At 38.1% G+C, this 17,033-nt stretch overlaps 1 protein-coding gene across 1 annotated transcript in view; it reads left to right on the top strand.

Annotated features, from left to right (window-relative positions):
* Window positions 1-17,033, top strand: part of LOC126174805 (death-associated protein kinase dapk-1-like) — a 286,891-nt gene that overhangs the window by 62,502 nt on the left and 207,356 nt on the right. Inside the window, exons 6-8 of the mRNA XM_049921178.1 lie at window positions 2,309-2,507; window positions 2,739-2,825; window positions 11,206-11,277. Coding sequence (XP_049777135.1) covers window positions 2,309-2,507; window positions 2,739-2,825; window positions 11,206-11,277 — 358 coding nt within the window. The remainder of the gene's footprint in view (window positions 1-2,308; window positions 2,508-2,738; window positions 2,826-11,205; window positions 11,278-17,033) is intronic.

The following is a 17,033-nucleotide window of genomic DNA, read 5'->3' as shown; positions in this document are numbered from 1 at the left end:
TCAAATTGGTAGCATTGTAAGATATTTTTACTTTGTGTACAAACATTCCTGCAAATTCCACCTTACATATATACGTGGTGATTCTTATTAATGTTTAAAAGCACCCGAAGTGATGTAGATGCCACTGTGGGAAGTAATGTAACATGAGACACAAGGGCGTCACAAATGTCAGGAAATACCCCAAAAGTGGATGACAAATGTTGAACATGTGACATCAACAGATGACAAACCTCACCATACGTGTGTCTGTTGGGCTTATTGATCCTACACTTGCCGAGAGCAGGGGGGTTGCTAGATATCACTGCAAGACGGTGCAAATTTCAAACACCTTTTGTAAACGTTATCTGTAGTAAGCATAGATGTTACAAAATTATTGCCCTTGCTGTAACCAAGTAAAAGCTATTCTTATTTTGTGTTTCCGTCCTATTGTCCTTTCTTTTTTTGTGTACAGACGTTATTTAGTAAATAAAACATAGATCAGTTACTGGTAATGGTGAAATTTGGAAACTTATACTCATTTACACGTGACGCGATAGGGTAGGTTTTCGGTACTGTACTTTGCAATAAACTTGCGGAGACAGCGAGATCGGTAAACAAAATAATAACTCTTACTGCAGCATAAACACATGATTTTCAAATGCAATGCAAGAAAATACTGCCTGCCAGATGCAAAACTGAAACCCTGAGCCCCAAACAGTAAAGTCGTGCGCATAGACCTGGAGCCTCACCAATGTGCATCCTTAACGTGGGTTGAGGTGACCAGGTGCAGCACGCTGATAGGCTCAGCTGCTGCACGGGCGGTATCATGCGTCATCTGCCAATGTCACATGTTTGAGATTTGTCATACACTTTTGGAATATTTCCCGACATTTGCGGCCCCGTGTATCGTGTAATAAATTACTTGTCTCAGTGCCATCTATGTTGCTTCAGAGGTTTTAAATGTTCATAAAATCAACCTGTAAACTAGGAAAGTTCTAGTGGAATGTAAATAATTTACAAGTGAAGGAGACCAATCATTTTTTCTTTTTTTTGTGTGTGGCTGTTGATTACTCGTCGCTTATTCCTATGTATTGTAGATAATTATCTGAAAAAAAAAAGAAAAAACAACATGAAACTGAGGAACTTGTTTGGAGGTTGTTGTGTGAGGTATATAGGTCAGTGACAATATAATTTAGCCACATAGAACTGTGTATGTTCCATAGGTCATTTGAACAATTTTTGTATTGAAATGACAAGAACAAGTCAGTTTACAGTAACATTAATAAAAACAATATTTTCTAGACTTATAAATGCAGCTACACAAGAAAGCAACTCTCTTTTCTTCAGGCTACCAGTATTCTAATTAAAAAACTCATCCTTGAAATAGAAGTAGTTGTCGAAGAGCAGTGATTTCATGTTAGATTTATAACTTGCAGTGCCATTTAGATTTTTCAATGTGGACTCCACTTGCTAAAATGATAATATGCTTAATATAAATCTAGTATATTTAATGTTAGTTGTGAAGACTTGTGGGGAAAAAACAGGCAAAATATTTATTTTATTTCAGCATCATCAAACAGTATAACCTATATATTACAAAGGATAAATAAACACAAAGAATTAATAGTACCAAAATATTAGAGAAGTTGTATAGTCATTAGTTTGGAAAGGACTCAACTTCACAATTAATGTGCTGTTTGTAAAACAAATGTAGACTACATTGATATATGAATGATTCATGAATATTTCAGTGGAGGAAAGAATATAAGAAGCACCAAAATTATAGTAAAAATTATTTTATTGGAAATAGCAATAGTTCAATGCAAGGTTTACCACTAAATTTTAATACATGCTTAAGACCTGTGTGGATGTAAACAAACTCACACGAATCACTGGAAGTTATGGCACTATGTGTGTAGCTGGTTCATTGGCGTCAAAGGGAAGTCTAAGTGGGGGTATATGATCAGTTGCAAATGAAATACATTTCAGAATCACGATCAGACAGTGCATTAACTGCATGCTTATCATTTATCTTCTCATTATAAACTTCATCAGTGACATCAATTAGAGGTTCTTGCTGTTGCTCATACTAATACTAATTTCAAATTGTAAGAAACAATTACAGTTGCAGGTAATGTGTGTCATAATTTTTTTTTCTGTATTGAAATCATGTGTTTCTGTTTGACGAAGTATGTGGCAAATCATTAATATCCTTAATAAACTCCTACTTTTTCTAACAATGGACAGAGGAAAGGGTAGATGAAAATTATATCTTTATTATTGTTTTAGATTTTTGTTGTAATTTACTTTTATTTCAATTTTGCAACAGGCTGAGTGGAATATCTCCATTTTTGGGAGAAGACAAGCAGGAGACTTACTCTAATATAGCTGCTGTGTCATATACGTTTGAGGAAAATGCTTTTTCTCGTGTCTCGGCAGCTGCCAAAGATTTTATCACCAAACTCCTTTTGAAAGATTCTTCGAAAAGAGCAACTGTTACACAATGTATAGATCATAGTTGGATTCAGGTATGTAATTAAACAATAAAAAAAGTAAATTCTTGTTCATTGAATCACATTTTGCTTACATGTTTTTGTTTCTTTTATATCTGAGTCCTGTGTAGGCTCTGGAGTTCTTTACAGCAACCAGTTTCTACAAAATAAAATGATGAAAGCCCTAGATGTATGTTGTGTTTGATATTGATGAGTGTGTTTGGTACAAAGGAAAAGACATACTCACATCCCTTCATGTGCTTTCAGGCATGCAGCTTAAGCTTGTCAATTGTAAAGCCTAAAATAGAAGATAATATAAGGAAAGTGACATTGAAAACTAAAAAACATTGGAAGGTAAGACATCCTTATGATTTGGCCATAATTTTATTATATTGTTTTATGTTTTGCCAGAAGACACACAAACTGATAAAAAAGTTGGCCTTATTTAGATGTTTAGTGTGGAACATGAAATTGTTATCTGATGAGAGGCATGATGCGGTTACATTATACACAGACTTAAGTTGTATCATTAGTATATTATAACACACAATTGCCTAGACCTGATATGTGAGAAGATGGGGCTATGACTGAGTGGTGTCAGAATTGTTAGCATACTGGACTTACATCCAGGAGGACAATGGTTAAACTTGCATCCAACCATCCTGATTTAGGATTTCTTTGATTCCCTAAATCACTTCAAGCAATTCCCAGAATGGTGCCTGTGAAAGGTTACAGTCGACTTCCTTCCTCATCCTTTCCTAATCCGATGAGACCGATGACCTCATTGTTTCATCTCCTCCCCCCAAATCAACCAACCAGCCACTGCTGTGGAACACATGCAGCCATTGCACAAAGAAGCAAAGGGGTGCATGCATTGGTGCAAAGTTATTCAAGCCACTGATTTGTGCACGAGTCACCATGCATAGGTGCAGGAATCTCTCTATCCCAAATCATGAGACACTTCTAATGGTTGTGCATCTGTCTGCAATTCTATTTGGTGCTTTGCAATAATACATCTCACTGCTAAGAGTTCAGTTGTTTGCATGCATTCAAATTTTCCTTTGCTTTAACACTTTGGTTCAGTGTCTAACAAAAATGCATTGAATTTGAAGAGTATTACTGTGTGTTTCCTTGTTTGTGGTTCATTAAATTACATACACCTTTCCAAAAACAGAATGATACAAAATGACAGTCTATGGTTCCTCACAAATAAGAATAACCTGGAACAAACAAAGGCAAGCCTGAACCAAGTAAAAGGCCTTTTGAATACATTCTGAGGCCTTTGATGTGCCGAAGCCATCCTGGGTCCTTTATGAGCCACTTTGATCAAAAAATAATTTATGTCAATGAAAGCAAATAAAATAACTACAAAATCATGCTTATAAGTGAAGTAGCTGTGTCCACCATTGTATGTGAACTGCAGAGAATAATATATTTCTCATCAGAGGTCACCAAACAGTCCAGCAAATTCCACTGCAATTCAAAATATGGCACAACATCCAACCACTCGTCTCTTGAGTTTGGAGGTGCGCACCCTCTCTCTCTCTCTCTCTCTCTCTCTCTCTCTCTCTCTCTCTCTCTCTCTCTCAGATGATGAGACTTACCAAACAAAAGCGCTGGCAGGTCGATAGACACACAAACAAACACAAACATACACACAAAATTCAAGCTTTCGCAACAAACAGTTGCTTCGTCAGGAAAGAGGAAAGACGAAAGGATGTGGGTTTTAAGGGAGAGGGTAAAGGGGGAAAAAAGGACAGGTATACACTCGCACACACACACATATCCATCCGCACATACACAGACACAAGCAGACATTTGTAAAGGCAAATCGCCATCTTTGTGATGTCTAAATGGCTGATGCCCCCACTTATTGTGGGTGTCACTGATCGCCGCAGCCCACATCACTGCTCTCCACCTCGGGCCCATTATTGACTGCTGTGGAGGTGCTCCATCATATTGGCTGCCTTCTCTACATGTGGTGCCCTGAGGCTTCAGCTCCCTGGCACCATGTGCCGGTCTGTCTCCTGCCTGGGGTCCATTGCCACAGCCTGCTGTTCTGGTCAGGCCACCTCCTTTGGCCCCGTTATCACCTTTGCCTCAGCCATCAGTGCCAGTGGGTTCAGTCCCGTGTCCACCAAACTACAATCTTCCCAGTGCTGTCATCGGGCGCCGTGTGAGCCAACCACCTCGGGCATGTCTGCATCTCCATGCATTCCATCCCTATAGTCCAGTGTCTGATTGGCACGTAGTCCCTCCCCTGCCATCGGCACCAGCTGCTTCCACTCGAGATCTAGTGGATGTGTCTCTTGTCGGATCTCCGACATCTCCTCTGTCCCCTGAGCACTCTCTTTGCATGAGAAAGAGGTATGCTGTATCTTGCTACTAGTGTGTGTTAGCATGAGTGTGCTCAGTGTAGAGTTGCCGCGTGTATGTACTTAAATCAACCACCAACTGTATCAGCGTGGGCCAGCCATGAGAGGCCACCTGTAGGAAGCGTGCACATGGCACGGTCTCCGCCTTGCTGTCTACCAGTGACTTGCGCTTATATATGCATGTAGCAGCTTTGACTAGCCCTCACTATGTTATTCTAGTTTGTACCACTCACGTCAGTTGTTCTGTGTGTCACTTATGTTGCACTTCCTGTATGATTCTTTTGTCTTGTTACGTGTGGAGTCACGAGAGGCTTATTTCTGTTATTGTTCAGAGGGTTATGAATAAAGCCGTATTGTGTTACTTGGATCGGTTTCGTGTATTACTTGGTTACTAGACACACACACACACACACACACACACACACACACACACACACACACACACACACACCAGTGCTGATGAGATTTGACTGCTGGACATTTAAACAAAAATGTGTTATCCTTTCTACCTTTCTATATACCTCTACAGTGTTGCAAGGTCAGAAATAAACAAATATTTGTTTATTCTTGGAATGCTGACTGTAAATGTTAAGCATCAAATAACTGTTTTGTGTTCCAGAGAAAGAAACTTTATATGCTAACAACATAGCTTAATGTAGTCCTCCAGGGATATTACCAGAGCCTGGACAAGTTTTGGGTTGTTGATAGATTTTGTTGTGGTAGATACCTTGAACTGGAACTTCAAACAGGGATAACTGTCCCTGTCAGAGCAAACCTCGTCACCACTGGTACAATATCTCTGTATTTTGTTTTTACCTTTACCATCAATGGCTCATTATGATGAAATCACAAGAACAGATATTAAATAGAATACTTCTTGCCACTTGTACCTCTTCCACTATGCTCATGCTTGCATTATATGAAAGGTATTAAGTATCCCATTACTTGAACTTCTTTTTATGATAGTGATTTTGTCTCAAAATATACTGAGTGGAGTGTCAGTTGCTGCTAACAAACCGGACATCTTGATCACTGTAATAGTGTCTGCAGTTTACACATGCCTCTCCTTGCAAGTGAGGCTACACAGGTGCACAGTGACTAGGTACAAGGCATAGAGGTGTAAATGCACCATTAGATGGCTGAGCAGTTTAGAGCAAGTTTTTGTATTGCAAGAAGTTAGGAATTTTTCTGCATTCCCTATTCACATGAGAAGTTGTGGTTCTCTGGTGGCAGATGAACGAGATGTATTAATGACAGACAACATCATGTCAGTAACTGATATCTAAACTGGACTGAGATGATAAAGAAGAAGAAGATTTATGCCTACATTCACATATTTACTCTGCGAGCCACCACATGGTGAATGGCAGAGGTTACCTTGTACCACTACCAGTCATTTCCTTTCCTGTACACTTGCAAATCCCAGCAAGGGAAAAATAACACTCTAATGCTTCCATATTAGTCTTAATTACTCACATGTTCATGGTTTTTGGGCAAAGTGTGCTGTGATGGCAGTAAAGCCATTCTGCAGTCCACACAGATGTCAGTTCTCAAAATTTTCTTAGTAGTATTTCACGAAAAGAATGTTGTCTCCCCTCCAGGGATTCTCACCTGACTTCACAAAATATTTCTGTAACACTCCAATGTTGATCAAACCAGCTGATAACAAATCTAGCAGTATGCCTCTGAATTGCTTTAGTGTCTTTCTTTAATCCATCCTGGAGGGATCTCAAACACTGGAGAGCAATACTGTAAAATGGGATGCACCAGTGTTCTATTTAAGGTCTGCTTTATAAATGAGTTAGGCATTCCTAAAATTCTTCCAATAAATGAAATCATTCATTCACCTTTCCCACTAATTACCCTACTTGCTTGTCCCGTATAATATTACTTTGCAACATTGTGCCTAGATGTTTAATTGACATTATTCTGTCTAGTAGCACACCCCTAATACTTTACTGAGCATCAGAGTAATTGTTGTTCCTACTCATCTGCTTTAACTTTTATTTTTCCAGATATAAAGCAAGCTGCTATTCACCAAACCAGATAGAAAGCCTAAGTCATCCTATATCCTCCTATAGCCACTCAGTGTTTATATTTTCAGGTATAGAGCAGTGTCATCAGCAAACAGTTGCAGATTGTTGCTCACCCTCCCCATCAGATCGTTAACATATGTAGAGAATAACAGTGGTACTATCACACTTCCTGTGTGTGTGTGTGTGTGTGTGTGTGTGTGTGTGTGTGTGTGAAAGAGAGAGAGAGAGAGTGAGTGAAGATGTGCATTGGGGGGGGGGGGGGATATTACCTGATGTTACCCTATTACTTAGGAGGTTTTTGAGCCACTCACATGCTAGAGAACATATTTCGTGTGCTCAGACCTTCATTGACATCTGCAGCTGGACACTGTGTCAAACACTTTTCAGAAATCTAGGAATACGGACTCTGCCTGTGGCCCTTCACCCATGGTTTGCAAGATACTGTGTGAGAAAATGGCAAGCTGTGTATCACATGACTGATGCTTTCTAAATCTGTAGTGATTTGTAGACCGATGCTTTTCTCCCTCAAATAAATTTATTGTATTGGAACTTAAAATATGCTCAAGGACACTGCATTGAACCAGTGTTAACAATATTGGTCTGTAATTTTGCAGGTGTGTTATTTTACCCTTTTTATGTACAAGATCACCTGCGTGTTTTTCTAGTCACTTGGGAAATTTGAGCTAAGTAAGGGGCTTTTGCCAAAGAGTACTCTCCGTAAAACCGAATTCAGACCTGGCGGCTTGTTTGTTTTAAACTCCTTTGTGTTGCTTCTCAGTGCCAGGGATGCCTATGTCATGTACTCGATATGGGAATTTATGTGACTATGAAATGATGGTATGTCTGTACAATCCTCCTATCCTCCTGCATGAATTATTTTTTTAAATGCAAAATTTGAAACTTCAGCTTTCCTTTTGCTGTCGTCTATTGGCACATCAGATGATTGACAGGTAACTGAACAGAAGCCTTTGACCTGCCCAGTGATTTTAAATAGGACCAGAATTTTCATGGGTTTTAAACAAGATCTCTCACTAATGTGTGATGGTGAAAGTTATTGTAGGTATCATGCATCATCATTTTTATAGACGCATGAGTTTGTACTAACTTTTGTCTGTCGACATTTGTGCATTCTTTTTTTAACCTAGAGTGCAACAACGTCTGTTTCTGCAGCATTTTTCAAATTTTGTCAATAAACCATGGTGGTTTTTTGAGTCCTTAATCCACTTACTAGACCACATATTCCTCCACAGTGTTATTTGTAATTAGTTTCAGCTTTGCCCATAATTCATCTAATTCCATCATATTGGAACTAAATTAAGTCCATTCATTGTCTAAGTATGATACTAACAGCAGCTTATCTGCTCTTTCCAACAGTTAAACTCTCCTAGCCTTCTTAAGGGATTTATTAACTTTAGTAACCACTGTCGCCGTGATGATGTCCCGACAACTAACCCTTCTCTCTATACTGCCACTGTCAGTAAGATCAAGCATGTTTGTACCTACAAGATTTAAAATATTGCCATTGCATGTGGGTTGCCAAACTAGTTGTTAAATACGTTTCTCAGGAGAAAGACCTTTGTGTGTAAGAAAGACAGTGTAAACTGTGGAAAATTTAACTCGTGCGATCCTACATATTGTCAGTGTATTTTTTCTTTTTCTTTCACCTTTTTTATTATTAGCTATGAATGTGGATGTGGATGCATATTTTTGTCATGTGACACTTCATATTAGTGTGGTAACATTGTGTAAGGGTTTGAGAGAAAAATAAGGGTAAAAATCACTATTCTCAAAGATAAGGGGAAACTGTGCATACAGTGATGACATCTATCAGAAATGATGGAAATGACAACCTTTGAACTGTAAGTGATGTGCATAGCATTGCATCCTGTTTGCACTTCCCTGTTAAATACAGGCTAGCTGTGCACCACCAGGGATTTATTTTTTGAATTTTCAAATCATCAACTGCAAGTTTGAATATTTTTTCCCTTTACATGTCGACAGCTGCTTTCATTACTAATTGGCTGTTGTTGTTGTTTTTCGTCTTCTTCTTCTTCTTCTTCTTCTTCTTCTTCTTAGCTTCAGTTCATAGACTGGTTTGTTGCACCTCTCCACTCCAGTCTATCCTGTGCAGGCCTATTCATCTCTGAATAACTGCTGCTACCTACAACCATTTACACACACACACACACACACACACACACACACACTCCATCTTCTGGTTAAGCTGTGCTTCCTCATTGGGTATTTCATCTACTCATCTAATCATCAAAATTCTTCTGTAGTACCACTTTTCAAAAGCTTCTATTCCCTTCTTGTCTGAACTGCTTATTGTGTGCATTTCACTTCTATAAAAGGCTGCATATACCTCCAGAAAAGACTTACTAACACTTAAATTAGTATCAGACATTAACAAGTTCCTCATTTTCAGCAAGGCTTTTCTTGCTGTTGCCAATCTGCATTTTATATCCTCTCTAGTATAGCCATTATCAGTTTATTTTCTACCGAAACAGCAAAACTCATATAGATTTCGTAACCTAATTCCTTCAAAGCCAACTGATGTAATTTGATTACATTCCACAGTGCCATTGGCAAAACCTCAAAATTTTTATTTCTTCTCTCAGAACTTTAATTTTCTTTCCATATTTCTTCTTTGTTTCATTTACTGCTTGCTCAATGAATGAATGTACAGGTTGAATAACATCAGGGATAGCCAACAACCCTGTCTCACTCCTTTCTCAGTCAGTGCTACACTTGCATGTCCTTCAACTCTTACAACTCGAGTCGGGTTTGTTCTATATAATTTTTCTGTCCCTGTATTTTATCCCTTATACCATCAAAACTTCAAAGAGTGTTGTCCTGTCAGCTTTATCAAAAGCTTTTGCTAAGTCTACAAATGATCTGAATGTGGGTTTGCCTTTCTTCAGCTCATCATTTATGATAAATTGTAGGGTCAGTATTGCCTCATGTATCCTACATTTCTCTGGAGCCCAAACTGCTCTTTCCCAAGGTCAGCCTCTCCCAACTTTTTCATTCTTCTGGAAATAATTTTTGTAATTATTTTCAACCTTGGCTTATTAAACTGATGCTCTGGTAATTTTTCACACTTGAGAGCACAAGCTTTATTTGGAATTGGAATTATTACATTCTTCTTGTAGTCTGAGGGTATTTCTGAGTCTCATATATCCTACTTACCAAAGGGAATTTTATTTCATTTAATTTTTACATCTGGTTTCAAAATTTTCATCTTCCCATTATATAATCAATCTGAAACCAACCGTTACCCCAGGTCTCTTCCACATATACAGCTTTAAAAAAATGGTTCAAATGGCTCTGAGCGCTATGGGACTTAACTTCTGAGGTCATCAGTCCCCTAGAACTTAGAACTACTTAAACCTAACTAACCTAAGGACATCACGCACATCCATGCCCAAGGCAGGATTCGAACCTGCGACTGTAGCGGTCGCGCGCTTCCAGACTGTAGCACCTTGAACCGCTCGGCCATTTCGGCAGGCTATACAGCTTACTTTCAAATGTTAGTGCTGATTAAATTATGCAATGAGCAAACTTCTGCCAGGTAGCTTCCTCTTTCATTGCTTTTTCCCTGTCCATGTGCCACTTTTTTTTCTTTCTTTATCTCCTTTAACTACCTGAATTAATAATTCATATGTAAGATTTTTCTAGATGTCCCCACACTCAAAACCCTTTTTTTGAATTGTGTATTCTTAATCAGACTGTTATTGAATGTCATGTCTCATTGTATCTTAGCCAGTAGATCCACTCTCCAGTTACCTCACAAATTTGGAAAATACTGTCTGTTTTTATGCAAACATTAAAGTTCACTACAAGAGTAGAATCATTTGTTGGTCCTTTGATTTCTGCTATTACTTGGAATGTTTTGAATGATGTTAAATTTAATATAATGAATAAGGCTCTCATAATACAGCTTAAACATCGAAAAGTAGCATCTTGTCCCTTAGTATATTCTCTATTTAAGTAATATTCAGTAACTTTATCGTTGAATAATGACAGCAAAATCAACCATGTGGTAATATTACTCTTTTAAAGAAAGTAGTGGAATTTTGAATGCTGTGCACATTGATACACCCTTGAATTCCATTTGCCAACTAGATTGTATTCTAAAAATTGTTCTCAGAGTGGTAGCAGCATCTCTTTATGTTGGAGATGACCTTTAAAATATCACATGCTTTGTTAACAAACATCTCATTTTAGCTCCAGTGTGAATGACTTTACAATTTGTTATTGTTTAGTTAGAATTTTATTCTATTTTATTGTTATAAAGTGTAAATAAAAAATCTGTTGCAGCAATCACTTCGTGCTGTACAACTCTGCCTGCAGCTGCAGGCAACTGGCGGTGACTGCAGTGTATATACTGATGTAAGTTGCTCGTGCTTGTGTGCTGCTGGTTGCAGTAGTAGATTCATATGTTCCAGCATGGCTTTCAGAGGGTAATTGTTTCATTGTTTCACTTGCTTTAAGTGTGCATGCGAAAACACTTGTTAATTTACAAACAAATATTCTGAAAACGAATCAGTTTGGATGAAATCTTATATTTTAATCTTATTTTTTATGGTTTTAATTTCTTGTTTAAAGGAGTAGTTAACTGTTTCACCAAAAAGCTGTCTAGAAGATTTTAGAAGGCAGTAATGTTGCAAAAACCAGCATTTAAAATTGCTACTATTGTTACATATTACTGGTAAATGATGATATGAACAGTCATCTTCATATTGCTGTGAAACTACTGTACAGGGTACACCAGAAATAATTTTACAAATTTAGGGATGCTGGAGATAACTGTTGTTGTTGTGGTCTTCAGTCCTGAGACTGGTTTGATGCAGCTCTCCATGCTACTCTATCCTGTGCAAGCTTCTTCATCTCCCAGTACCTACTGCAACCTACATCCTTCTGAATCTGCTTAGTGTATTCATCTCTTGGTCTCCCCCTATGATTTTTACCCTCCACGCTGCCCTCCAATACTAAATTGGTGATCCCTTGATGCCTCAGAACATGTCCTACCAACCGATCCCTTCTTCTGGTCAAGTTGTGCCACAAACTCCTCTTCTCTCCAATTCTATTAAATACCTCTTCATTAGTTATGTGATCTACTCATCTAATCTTCAGCATTCCTTCGTAGCACCACATTTCGAAAGCTTCTATTCTCTTCTTGTCCAAACTATTTATCGTCCATGTTTAACTTCCATACATGGCTACACTCCATACAAATTCTTTCAGAAACGACTTCCTGACACTTAAATCTATACTCGATGTTAACAAATTTCTCTTCTTCAGAAACGCTTTCCTTGCCATTGCCAGTCTAAATTTTATATCCTCTCTACTTCGACCATCATCAGTTATTTTGCTCCCCAAATAGCAAAACTCCTTTACTACTTTAAGTGTCTCATTTTCTAATCTAATACCCTCAACATCACCCGACTTAATTCGACTACATTCCATTATTCTCGTTTTGTATTTGTTGATGTTCATCTTATATCCTCCCTTCAAGACGCCATCCATTCCGTTCAACTGCTCTTCCAAGTCCTTTGCTGTCTCTGACAGAATTACAATGTCATGGAGATAACTTCTCACTACAAAATAAAAAAAATTAATATAAACGAATATTTGAAAAAGCTTCATTTTTTTAGTTGTTAATGGAACATTATTTTACAATGTTCTCAGTTAAGAAACTAGTAGCAAATTTTCCACTTCCACCCTCACAAAATGTATGGGTAGATGAGGAACCTCATGGCACAGTTCAAGTTAGACACCACTAACAGTTGATATATGGGCCAGAATTCTAGGTGACTGTGTGGAAGGCTGACTGTGTGGTAGGCCCATATGAGCTCCCAGAATGTACTATATTGTTTATTTACAAGGATTTTATTCAGAACATTCTGTATGATGAGGCTTGAATACTTCTCAGTGACAATTTTTTATGTGTAGTAGGGTAATATCTACCTTGACACATGAAACATGCAGGGAGAACCAATTCCATGCCTGCTTGTTCCCCATAACTTAGCTCTTTCAATTATTATTTATGGGGCTACTTTTATTCTTTCAGTTATTATTTATGGGGCTACTTAACACAGTTGTTTTATGTAGCAGTCATGTTTCATCAGCAGAGGTGTTTTATTGGTGTGTCATGGAGCCCTGTCAAACCAAGGGGCACTGTTTGGGGTTAATAAAGTGTGTGTGTCAGTTCATACTCTCATTAATGTATGTATGTGCAGAAACAAGTAGACGGCATTCTTTAATATTTGTTGCAGATTTCTGACTTTAGATCTTAGTAAATTGTCCTTGCGAAAATAACTTAGAGATGAGGTATTTTTGGATATGTGTTTATACAGAGGCTTTTTTCTCATTTTATTGTTCAAATCTCTTCCCCCTCCTTCTCATAGGTTGTAAAACAAGTTCTGAAACACGCTGTACTGTATATTTCCCAAGGGAATCATGGATAAGTGAAAACTGTCACATACTCTTCATCATTGCACATTTATTCCATTCAGTAAATAGGCTACTCTGTGCTGCTACAATGAGAAAAATAACATAATTAGTTCATTTACTTACTGACAGATGGTTGCTAAAATCAGCTTGTTTTTTCATAGGTTTCTTATGAGCATATTACCTATTGACTGCTTAACAAAACTTGCATTTCTACCTGCTGACTACTTTTGATATGTTACCTCCTCACTTCAGGAGATAAATATCACTTATTCATTTTATCCAATATGAACTGATTCATTCTTTGAGTAGGGCCTTTATTTCAGTTTCCTTCTTCTTGAATTGACTTTAACATACTATGGAGCACCCCAACTAACACTTAATGATGTCAAACAATAGAGATTCCATAGTGTGTAAAGGATAGGTTGATACTCAAACACACACACACACACACACACACACACACACACACACACACACAAACACACACACAGCCACCATCTTCCCGGATGCTACAGCCCGTAGCTACAAGCAGTACAAGGATGGTCCCATAAGTACCTGACCCAACAAAGAAAACACAAAAATTTTGGAAAAAATGTATTTATTTTTCAATATTATCTCCTTTCATCTCTGTACAATTTTACCAGTGATGTTCAATAAGTTCAATACCCTTCTTATAATGAGAACTGTCTAACTCCTCAAAATAGCCATTAACTGCTGACATCACATCTTCATTTGTTGAAGATCTTTGACCACTACGCCATTTTTTCAAGTTTGGCAACAGAAAATAATCCAAGGGGGCTAAATCTGGTGAATAGGGCATATGAGGTAGCAATTCAAACTTTAATTCATTAATTTTGGCCATTGCAGTAATGGACTTGTGAGCTGGTGTATTGTCCTGAAGAAATAACTTTTTCTTCTTGGCCAAATACTGTCATTTTTGCTTGATTTCTTCACCCAAACATTGCTATAAGTTCACATAATACTCATCATTCGTAGTTTTTCCTTTTTCAAGGTAGTCAATGAAAATTATCCCACGCGCATCCCAAAAAACTGACGCCATGACCTTGCCGGCAGATGAAACAGTCTTTGTCTTCTTTGGAGTTGATTCTCCAATTTATGTCTATTGTTTTGATTGTTCTTTTGTCTCAGGAGTGAAGTGGTGGACCCATGTTTCATCCATGGTTATGGAATGGTGCAAAAAATCAGCTCTGTTGCTGCGAAACTTTGCGAAACACTCATTTGAAACATCTTCACGACACTGTTTTTGCTAGAGTGTGAGCAAATGCGGCACAAACCTTGCACACAGTTTTCTCATGTCCAAAGTTTCAGTTAATATGCGATGTACCACACTTTTTGAAATGCCTACTATGTCTGCTAGCTCACGCACTTTCAGTTAACGATCATTCAGTACCGCTCTGTGGATTTTCTTCAGCATTTCTGGAGTCGTAAACTCATTTGGTCGACCACTGTGATGCTTGTCTTGGCAGATCAAATGGCCTCATTTAAAATCAGCTGCCCAATATTTTACTGCTCTCAACGAAGGAGCAGACTCTCCCAAAGTAGAATCTAGCACATCTTTAATATTGGTTGCACTGAGGCCTTTCAAAAAAAATATTGTATCACATAATGATGACCAATTTTCTCTATTTTCACTCACAACATTCACTGTTGATGGCTGTCAAACAAATACTAAACAGTGAAATGATAATTAAATGAAGACCCAAAGCTGCTGACAGGTATTGGTATACATCAACAGGGATAGTTGAAAATGTGTGCCCTGACTGGGACACGAACATGGAATCTCCTGCTTACATGGCAGACGCTCTATCCATCTGAGCCACCAAGGGCACAGAGGATACTGCGGCTGCTGGGATTTATCCCTTGCACGCTCCCCGTGAGACTCACATTCCCAACTTAATGTCCACACACTATGTTCGTAGTGCCCCTGCCCATTACACTCATTACTCGTGGCAGACAATCTTACCGAGACCCATAAGAGTTTTGGCAATGCATATGCATCCGCACAGAAGAAGGTCAATGGCTGGTTAGCCTTAACTGTATGAAGATGATATCTGTTCTTTTTGAAACTTGAAACATATGCTTCATAGATCATATACTTTCTAATCCAGAGACGTTTTTCAACAACAACTGCCATCTCTCAGTCAGGCCAGGTACTTACAGGACCAGCCTCGTAGTGCTTGAAGACAGTGGCCAGCCATATGCGTGTGTGGGTTGTGCTTTGTGTGTGTGTGTGTGTGTGTGTGTGTGTGTGTGTGTGTGTGTGTGTGTTTTACAGTTTCTACTTCTTCTGCTTTTGAAGGACTTTCTCCAAAAGATGAAATATTTCTAACATTCTTTTTCACTATACCTGTCTGTGACTCAACACCTCTTTGTGGTGAGTTACAATATATCCTTCCCATATTGTTTTTATTGATTTCAGTTTTCTTTGGTGCCAACACAACTTAATTTCTATGACTTCTGCTTTTTCTTGTCTCAGTCCATATGACTTGCCTTTTCTACGTGAGTTCTTTAAGTGATTAAAGATTATCTTAGTGAGTCTAGTGTCAACCATGCATGAAATGTGTTCAGAGAATTTCATCTTTCATTTCTGCATCACCTGTGAAGCTCTGTTACATCCCTTGGTTGCTGCAGAGTCGCTCATTATGACAGATATTTCTTGGTGCAATATTTTCTCTTAATATGTTCTGCTCCTAATTCTCTCTCTCTCTCTCTCTCTCTCTCTCTCTCTCTTTCTCTCCCTCTCCCTCTCCCTCACTCACTCACTCCCTCACTCACACTCACTCTCTCTCGCTCACTCTTCACTATATCCTCCTGTTGCCACTGGTAATTTGTTAGCTTGACATTCATCGAGATCGCTTTTTGAAATGTGGGTGTTCTTTGTGAAAAAGAATTCCTTATCCATTTTCTTGACTCTTTCATAGTTTGCATTCATGTCTAAACTGTGTTGTTATATAATCTGACTGATTTATTTGATCTGGCCAATCCTATTGATTCTACCATTCCTTGTGGAGATGTATTTCAGGCATTTATTTAGTGCTGGACATGTACTTTGTCTTTCCAAAGAAATTTATGTGATAAGTTTTGCTGTTACCTCCTCGGGAGTGTTAATTTGTCTAATGGTTGAACCAGTGTGCCATGATAACACTAAAAGATCATAATCAAATGTTACGTAGTTGAGTGAATGTTTCCTTTTTTATGATCTATTACAATTTATTCTTTAATACCATCTTATTCAAGTGTTATTTCCAAGTATTTGACAGCTTTGTCCTTGACACAGGTGAAAGGTATAATATAAATAGGTCAATCTTTTGTCTTATGTGGGATTTTGCTTTAAATGGTTCTGAAATCTCACCCATGAACTTAACTTTCGAACTGTTTAGATGATTAAGAGTAACACGTTTTTGTTCACCCTAATTTCTTTGAGAATGTCATAAAATTTGCTGCTTATTAATTGAATCATAAGTTTTCTTAAAGTCCACATATACTGATAAATATTTCTTGCTTCTGGCAATTATGTACTTTGGTAGTGTTTTGAGATTTCACATTTATTCCACACAACATTATGCTATTCAAGAAACAGTCTCATATTCACCAATCATGTGCTCCACGTTCTTCTTTAATCACAGGAGCAGTGCCATCAATAAGATCTGGTGTTTCTTGGGTAGAACTGG

The sequence above is a fragment of the Schistocerca cancellata genome, chromosome 3 (genome assembly GCF_023864275.1).
Source record: "Schistocerca cancellata isolate TAMUIC-IGC-003103 chromosome 3, iqSchCanc2.1, whole genome shotgun sequence".
NCBI lineage: Eukaryota > Metazoa > Arthropoda > Insecta > Orthoptera > Acrididae > Schistocerca > Schistocerca cancellata.
This window is presented reverse-complemented; position numbering and strand designations above follow the sequence as displayed.